Source organism: Pelmatolapia mariae, linkage group LG8 (genome assembly GCF_036321145.2).
Source record: "Pelmatolapia mariae isolate MD_Pm_ZW linkage group LG8, Pm_UMD_F_2, whole genome shotgun sequence".
NCBI lineage: Eukaryota > Metazoa > Chordata > Actinopteri > Cichliformes > Cichlidae > Pelmatolapia > Pelmatolapia mariae.
The window spans coordinates 22,441,727-22,451,150 of NC_086234.1; the positions used below are offsets into that span (position 1 = coordinate 22,441,727).

The 9,424-nt window shown below is 41.4% G+C and overlaps 1 protein-coding gene across 1 annotated transcript in view; it reads right to left on the bottom strand.

Annotated features, from left to right (window-relative positions):
• shisa8b (shisa family member 8b) overlaps positions 1–9,135 on the bottom strand; it is a 49,578-nt gene extending 40,443 nt beyond the window's left edge. Inside the window, exons 1-2 of the mRNA XM_063481562.1 lie at positions 8,676–9,135; positions 6,990–7,654 (exon numbers count right to left, since the gene is read on the bottom strand). Of these exons, the coding sequence (XP_063337632.1) occupies positions 6,990–7,621 (632 nt within the window). The 5' untranslated portion in view covers positions 7,622–7,654; positions 8,676–9,135. The remainder of the gene's footprint in view (positions 1–6,989; positions 7,655–8,675) is intronic.
• Positions 9,136–9,424: the final 289 nt, after the last annotated feature.

The following is a 9,424-nucleotide window of genomic DNA, read 5'->3' on the forward strand; positions in this document are numbered from 1 at the left end:
TCATTTGGTGTGGTTGTTGTACTCTGATGTACTCTTCATCCTTGATCTTTTTCTTTGGCCCTTCTCTGTCCAGTTATGTGAAATTCTCACTGGTGAGACCTCTCAGTTCACCGGGATTAATGCTGAGCTGTTAATAATCAAGGGCATCTCCTCAAGTTTGGTCTGGTTCAGGTGTACACAGCATTGTGGATGCAGACTGTCTGATGCTCCTTGGTTTGGAACTTTCAAATGCCAATATCTATTGATTGGATTGAGTTAAAAAGTATGAGACACATCTTATCCCCCTCTTTTGTCCATCCATCCTTTTTCTTCTGCTAATCCAAAAGATTTCAAATAAAAGATAAGGAGCAACTTCTGGGTCTGAAAAGTGAAATCATGAGGTACCTGCGTTCTTTGTAATGGCCAGCAGAGAGCAATAACTCTGGTTGTAAAAAGAGCAGAGATTGTATAGAAATCTATTAAAACGTTTTACCATAGTTCTCTCAACAAAAAACATTTGTGATGAGCAGATGTTCTCAATTGCTAATTTCAAGTCCTCATTAATATGCCTTAATGTTCATTTTGTACACTTTTATCCCATTTAGAGTTGAATCCATGATAAAGCAGGGCATGCTTTAAGGTGTGGGTACTTTGCATGTTCCTGAGGTACCAACTTGTCAATCACAGTCTCCTGTTAGCAGTTTATCAGTAACATCTTCACCTCCCTTATGACATCTGGCTTAAAAAACAAAACAACAACAACAAAGAAGTGTCCAAAATGCTTATCTCAAGGCTTTAAAATAGCTTGAGGTACAGCTCTTCTCTCGCTCCTCTGCTTGACCTAAGAGGTCAAACACACTGTAACTTAAAAAAAACACCAGCAAATAGAAAAAAGTGCTGCAAAACCACACAAATGACAGCAGAAGTAATTTAGTGATCAATAACATGATTTAACAGAAGTATTGAATAGCGAACATGTAGCTAGAGCTGGAGCCCCCTGCTGAAGTACTGCAGGTTGGTCACAATAATAACAGAAACTCAGTTTGAAATTAGTAACAAATATGTATACTTACATATTAATAAAAATATATTAATTTATATGAAAAGGGAATTGAAACTGGTAATAGGAGGCGAGTAGTCCCCTAAATCACTTCCGTTGCGTAGTTTTTTTTCTTTTGTTGTGTGCTTCTTTTTTAAATTCCGTTTTTCTTCTCTCTGCTTTTTGCATTGTCTATGTTTTCTCAGATCGTGTGTTTGACCTCTCAGGGCCACTGTACATTTTATTTTAAAAAGTTTACATCAACGTGTCAATAGCGCCCTTGAGCTACAAAATGTGACTCAATATTTTCTATTTGGAAGCGAGAGAAAGGGTTAAATAGCAAAGTGATTCTATGTGCTTTGTGTGAGTGGTGATGGGCCCATATATATGCCCATGCTATATTGAGTATCACTTATTTGTGGACCTTAATACAGGGCAAAGCAGTCAAACCATTTAAGCAATGGCGTCCTTCGTTATGTAATGCAAGGACTAAAAAAGCAGCTGGCTTAAAAACACACCGGATAAAGATGACATGCCAAAGCAGTCAAAGATGTAGCTTTGATGCTGGATGGAAACCTCAGGAACAGAAAGGATAATGTTGTGAAAAAGAATTCCAACAGAAGCGTCCTTTGATGTAGGAAGGGGTTTTTGTTTGAGGTTTCTTCGCCAGAAAAAGTTTTCAATCTTTTAGGGGCACAATTGTCCCTGCATGGGTTCACTCTGAGTACTGCCTCTGTTCACGCACACTTGTTAGCATTAATCAGCGATTATAAACTGGTCACAATTGTGAATGAGAGCATGAATGGTTGTCAGTCACTCTGTATTAGCCCTGCAGCGGCAGTCTGTCCAGGGTGTACGCAGCCTCTTGCCTGAAGTCAGATGGGCAAGGTTCCAATCCCTGTGACCCTGAACTGGACAAGCAGTTCAAAAATACATGAATGAATAAATGGGTCTCTGATGAATGGATCTTTAAATGAACAAATCTGTGTATGTGTTTACATCTGCCTCTTCTTAGCCCATCTTGTGACTGTTCCCCTCATTGCTTCAGTCTTGGCAGTGTGTTGGGGACAAGAGTAGGTGCAGTGCTGTATTTGACACATTATCTCTGATCAATGACGCCAGAGAGACATCATGAAACTAGCATTTTTGGCCACTGCTATTATTTAAGACTAAATGAATATTTTATAATCACTTTGGCAAATAAAAGTCACTCATACATTAAATTAAAAATTCCTGTCATTATTGTTGTGCCTTGACACATAGATTAATTAACAGTGGTCACAGCTGTCTTGTCTTCGAAACATGCTAGCTGCTAGAAATTAGTCAAATATAAATAGATTTCGGAAACGAGGCTTTTTCTATCCACCCAATCTTTTCCTCTCTTTTCTGAGAGCACCTGGAGCGCTGTGTCACACATGCTCATTAATATACTTACTTGCGCAAAAACACAGCCCTCCATCACAACCATGTGACCTCCACCATGTTGTTTCCAGGTTTCTCCCACTTTGCTAGGTGGACGCTATGTTGCAACATATCTCGCCTCCTGGCTGTTCTGACCTCTCACTGTGGTGATCTGACCCATGCACATGTAACCCAAATGCCACCGCTATTATTCTTGCTGTTAATTGAACTATAAATCAAGATGAGTGTGAGTGTATGTGTGCGTGTACACGTAAAATCATGAAGGTCATTTGTGTTTGTTTACGGTGTACAACCGGCCCCGCTCCAGTTGAAGCCTTTCATTAAACACGACACGCGTGACCTAAGGCGTTCTCCATTGTTGGCTGGGGATTAGTGCGGCTTGCAAATACCCCGAACCTTGTGCGGCTGGAACGAGTCGAGGGGTATTAGAAGGTGTGTGTGTGTGTCCTTGTTTACATATCTGTGTGGGGACCAAAAATTGGAAGTTTACGGTGCAATGGGGACAAAATCCCGGTCCCCACAAGTTTGAAGGCATTTTTCAAACTCAAAATGTGGTTTTAGTGTGTGTGTGCATGGAAGGAGAGGGGAAGGAAGTCTGCGAGGAGGATCAGTCTGGATTTTAACTTTCAAAGCTGATTTAGGAAAACTGTTAGGATTTTAGCCCGCTAATCACCCTCTGCTTGCAGGATGTTAAGAGAAAGAGAAACCTGTGGTGGGAAGCAGGTGCAACAGCACACGTGCAGATTGCAAAAGTCTTGCTTTGTGCTTGGCCGCTCTAACATCCGTCTCTAAAGCGCATGCAGAATTTGTGCATCTCACCTCATGAAGTGTGTGTGCTATATATGAAGTCCTGGATTGCACGTACACTTTTATAGCAGGGATTTATGTCAGCAGGCTAATAACTAAACAAGCAAGCAGGCAGAGCAACCCAAAAATGGTAAAGCTGTAATCTCAGTGAAATTTGTTTAATCTCAAAGGGGAGCAGTAATCTGTCAAGATGGGCTCACGGAGGGAGGATGTTTATGCAGCCACAGTGTTTCTATTTCAGTTTAGGTGCTACCCTGCAGAAAATGCTAATCCTAGTGGTTCGGTATCTGCAGAATGAGTTTTGCAGTTTGAGTTAATGGGAGGCACACAAAGACGACTGATGGTCAATGAAGGTTTTGGTGGCACCAGTGCAGCTGTCCTCATGTTTAGTTTCTCAATTAAAATTCAAGTGAGAAAAATGATGTGGGAGAGATGGGATATTTGCAAAGTGAAATGGAAAAGGGGGGAGGAATGCATGAAGATCAGAGTGACTGAAAGTAGCTGCTGGTTTCACTTCTTATCCTTGCGAGTGAAAGGGGGGATAAAAAGCAAGAGTGGTTGATAGAAGGACATTTGACCTGGTAAAGAAGGAACAAAGGAGATGTGGAAGAAGGCTGAAGGAGAGGACTCTTACGAACCAAAACAAAGTGATTTGTGGTGAAGAAATTCAGGATGAGAGGGACAAATAGCGCGTGATGAAACAGATTTTCAAGCAAGAAAATGAGATCAAAAACAATAAGCCTGGAGAGATAAGAAGAACAAACTCTATGGAGAAAAGAATGAGAAGAGGCAGCTAGAGAGAGTTGGTTCAGGATGAAAGCAGAGAGATCTGAGCCCATGCTGCGCTGTAATGATTTCCTGAGGTGAATAGATTGAACTTTGAACCATGTATTTAACTCTATACTGCAGCTGGAGTGTATGCACGATTGCATTTGTATCAGGAGAAAGGCTAAAACTCAAACTACAAATCTTTTTCTTCTCTAGGTTGTGTTTCAGTAACTCAGTTTAAAAGCATCAGATTCACAGTGTAAAATGTGACTTCATGTGCTCTCTCTAAAACCCTGACACATTTGTACACATGAGACATTCTAACACAGAAGCACAAAGTTAAAAGTGCTTAGCTGCAAAAAACCCTCAAAAACTAGAAAGTTGGTTGATTTTCCCTGTTTCATGCTTACAAGAAAAGCAAACAGTACGCAAAGAGCTGAAATATAAAAGAAAAACTAAAAAAACAAAACAAATAAAGAATAAAAAAGAGAATAAACAAGAATAAATATGTAAGGTTTTAGGTGTGTACACTGATGAAGCACTAGCTCAAAGCTTAGTTAACACAGGTGAAAATAAACTAGTTCACATCCATAGTTGACTCTTTAGACTTTAAACTGAAAATTAAGCCTCACCCACATATAAAGCAATTTGCTCACAGCACATTACTTTGTAGCTGACAGCTGGTCACTATTTTTGACATTCCACCCTCATGTTTGTTTACCAACCCCCAGTTATGTCAATCAACAATTCGCTTCACTCCCATTGGTGGTTGCCTCAAAGCCGAGATAAGTTTAACACTGTATGTGCCCATTTTGTGTTGTTGTGATGTTGTTTACGCTATTTCACCTCTCAAATAATACTGACATTGTATGTCTGCAATTGCAAGTGTCTTCCTGTGCTATTCTCTTTCAGTAGAACTGTCATTTTCAGTAGTGCCATCCATGGAGGCCCCATTCAGTGCCACTTCTAATCTAAATACATCCCTGTAAACCTCTGTAGGATCATACATCAGCATCTCCAAAAACCAAGAAATAGAAAGTGCTGGTACTGCACAAAATGTAATCACTTAAATAATGAGATGCGTCATTAAGTAGATTCAGATTCAAAACTGATGAGTTAATGAATGTTAAAATGTTCTTTGGGAACTTTTGTTGATGTTCGCTTATGTCATTACGCTTTGGTAATATTTGCAAGTGATCTTCATTCATGTGCAGATATTTCCCAGAACATGCCATACTCATTATAACTTTTCAGACATGTCAATAATGTGCCTGATGTTTGGACTGAGAAGATCAAGTTTTTACTGAATTTGTTCTAATTTGCACTCATAAAACTCAACTTCAGGTTAAAGCTACATCGTCTATTGGATGTTTGAGGAACAAACCCCTTTTTCATAAAATTTGTCAAGTTTATTTGTTCTATTTATCTACTCTCTTATCCTCTGCCTGACTCTGCTCAGATCAGCTGGTTGTGATGCTTGTGGGGAAGTTGTGGAGTGCCCTCTGGTGGACAGATGACCCAAGTTTGTAGTTGGAGGGCATTTCACCATTTCTTTACTTTTAAATTTTCATTTTTCATCATAACATTATAAACGTTGATACCAGTAAATTGCCAAATAGCTAATATTACTCTCCTAATAAATAAGTCAGACTCAGTTTCAAATGGTCAGATGGACTTTCTTCAGCAGCGCCTAGCCTAGTATAGTGATTTTGCGCATCATGTGATACACACATTGCTTGACTCACGTCCACCATATTGGACATTATACAACCAATGGTTGGGTTCATAGAAGTTTCTGGCTGTCTGTAGATGAAATCAATGGCAAAGGGGTATTATACTAATAGATATCCCAATTTTTCCTTTAAAGGCAGGTTTTAGTTGCACTTTTCAGTTTTATGCTGCTTGAAGAATACCTGGCTAGTGTTTGCAGACAGACATGTTCCATGCAAAGTACTGGTGAGCATAACAGTTTGATAGCAACCAAAGCAATTGGGGAGTCCAATATTTTTGCCTGGAGACCAGTAATTACCAGTCGGTCACAGACCAGTGTCAAAGGTCTGTGTGATGGGGGCCTTATTCATTTGACCCTACATTATTGCCATGATTTCCACATGTGGAAAATTTTGGACAACTTAATATTATGTATTTAACATTCATGTCTGCCAGGGTTTGAAAATTAATTTGAGCACATTCACATATTATAAGGCCTCCAGTAAAAAATTCAAAGTCTGACACTGAGACACTTGGAATTAACAATCTGCTAAATAAATAAATGCAAATCTGCATTTTGTCTATTTTGAGTTTTCTGCTCAATATGCTAAGGTAAGCCAGAGCAAACCCACACATAAGCAGCATTTAATTCATACACTCACACCTGGTTCTGTACATAAGAGCCAGAATGCAAGAAGTATCTGACATCAGGATGTTTGTGTCATTTGTCTGAGGAAGTGACCTACTCAAATGTACATTTAAATTCAAAATGTGCATTTGTTAACCCTTGACTGTAACTGTTTTGTATTTCAGAATGGTTTTTTGCACGTGTCTGTGTTTTGAGATGATTTTTAGGTATAAAGTACAAGGGCTGGGAACATTGTCTTCATTTATTAGCAATCTAACAATAACCTCTGTAAGCTGGAAAAATGAATCCTCACAAATAACCTTCCTCCTCCTTTTCCCTCATGACTACTGCTTGGTTATTAACCTGCTGGTGTGCACAGAGTGCCAAAGGAGAGGAGTACCTCTCCTGTGTCCGTGGTTGGGCTTACTCCAATACAACAGACGATCTATATTCATATACAACAAGAAAAAAAGACCCATCGATAAAGAATAAACATGTCTTTTGTCGTATATTTTAATTAGGGGATAAATGAGCATTTTCTAAAAATTTGGAAACCCGTGCATCTCTCTCACACATGCGCACACACACACACACACACACACACACACACACACACACACACACACGCTTCCTCACCTGGAGTTGAGGTCGGCCTGTGCTGCCCCTCCTACTCCACCTCCGCTTCCCCCCCGGCTCTTCTCCAGGCCCAGTTTAGTAAAGATGCCCACCAGTACCATGATGGCCACCACCCCACAGATGATGTACACAATAAGTTGCGTGCGGTCCCGGTCCAGGTCTCCCTGTCCCTCAGTAACGGTGGCAACTGGTTTGCCAGTGTTTGCCCAGATGGGAGTGTCATAGTTGGAGCAGATGCTCTGGTCCAAGCGCTGCTGACGGAACTGGCAGCAGAAACGGTAGAAGCAGGTACCGCAGCAGTACAGGAAGACACCAGCGTTACAGTTGAAAGGTGGGTCCCACTGGCCCATGACATCATAGTAACCCTGGCAACGTGTCCCACCAGCAGGAGGAAGATCCTCATCATCTGCATCTCCACCACTGTTGGGAGTGGAAAGCCCTGTCTCTGGAGGAGTGTTTTGGGTGGTCTCTGTATAGCTGGTAGTTGTCTGGTTAGTCAGTGTGGTAGGTGAATCCTCAGTTACTCCCACAGCTGTAACTGATGGACCCTGGGTGAAGGCTGGCCGGATAACCAAGAATAAAAAGAGGAAGGAGAGAAAAAAGGGGCAGGAGAAAGGATTGGTGGCTGCCATGTTTCCTGGAGAACCCAACGTCCCACCTACAGGCTTTGAACAGGAGGGAAGCAGGTGGAAGAGTGTTAGCAACAGAGAAACAGCACAGACATCAAATAAGGTAGAAGTAGTTTTACTGAGAAAAGCAAACCAAAAAATCCCCACAGTCTAAAAAAAATTCCCAGAAGTATCTCAAAGCATGTTCCTGTTAAAACACATGACTTATCTATTGATCTGACACATTTATGAAATCAATAATGAAAAGAGGGCAGAGTACATTTTTAAATAGGTCACTATCGGAGACTTTTGTCATAAAATGCGATGTGATACACACTCCTACTCCCTGGGTGTTTGGTATGCAGGGGCCACTACTGACAACAGGAAGGCTACGCAAAGGCTAATTAACACTACCCCCCCAAAAAACCATTGGCTGCCCTCTGCTATCCCTTGAGCCCATCACCAGATCCTCCTGTCTCAGTAAAACCAGGGCCATCACAGGTGACCCCTTGCACCCCGCTCACCACCTGTTTGACCCGCTGCCACTCCGGACGTCGCCTCAGGTCAATCAGGTTCCACACCTGCAGACTCACAAACAGCATCTTCCCCTGGGCCATTGCCACTGTTAACAAACAATATCCTGTCCTAATCATCACTCAGGCCCCTCACACAGCGACTCTACTCCGACCAAGTGCATCACACTACTTCCAAGCACTTTGCAACCTGTTCTTCTATTGTGTATCTTCCTCCTATATTCCTCATAATTATTTATATTTTTCATGTTTGTTATTTACTCATGCTGTCTTACTATTTAATATTTTATTCCAGCACAGTTGGTGTGGAGCACTCACAATTTTGTTGTACATGTACAATGACAATAAAGGGCTATTCTATTCTATTCTATTCTATTCTATTTGATAATCAGCTGGGAGAATCAGTCTAAGGGGACTTCTCAACTTACTTCTCAAAGATATTAAACAAATGCAGAAAAGCAAGTGACAGATCAATTTTGTTTAGTTTTGAAAGAGCTAAGTAGGCAACTCATTTCATGCTTGAAAATCATTGACTGGGTTCTCACCTTCTTCGCAGTCCTCCGTCAACCCTGTGCGTTCCTTCTTCAAAGTTCAAGGGCAAAAAAATGAAATCCCTCTAGAAATATCCACAAACTTTAGCCAGCAGCATTTTTGCCCCAAGTTTACCCTCGCTCCTCTTTCCCTCACGTGTTCTCCATTTTCAGCCGTTGATTTAATTGAACGACTTAAACAAACCCAAAGCGATGCACTCCTTTGACCGTCTTTACACTCTTCTTTACAGTCCTCTCTATCACCTCTTGCTCTTCTTCTCTCCTTCAAAAGCTGTGCAGTCAAAGGCGGCTGATGTGAGTTTGGTCAACGACTTTTAGGCTCCTCTACTGCCAAGATCCCCTTTGCGCTGTGTGTGTGTATTTGTCCATATGTGTGAGAGAGAAATCAAAAGAGTGTGTGTGGTGGTTGCACCGAGCCCTGAAACAGTTCAGGAACCAAATGCGATCTCCTCCTCTGTTTACTTCCACTCAGTGCCAGACAGTGAGAGAGGAGAGATAGGAGAGAGCGTGTGTGGGGGGTGGGGGGTGGCAGAGGGGCGCTATATCCAGCTGCATTTTCCATCATTCCCAGAGGGAAAAAGGACTGGAAGGAGAGAGATGGGGAAAATATAAAAAAGAGGAGAGGAAAAAATGAAATGTGTGTGTGTGTGTTTACTATATGTTGAAATCTTGGCCCCTATTATACCATACACACACACACACACACACACACACACACACACACACACACACACACACACACA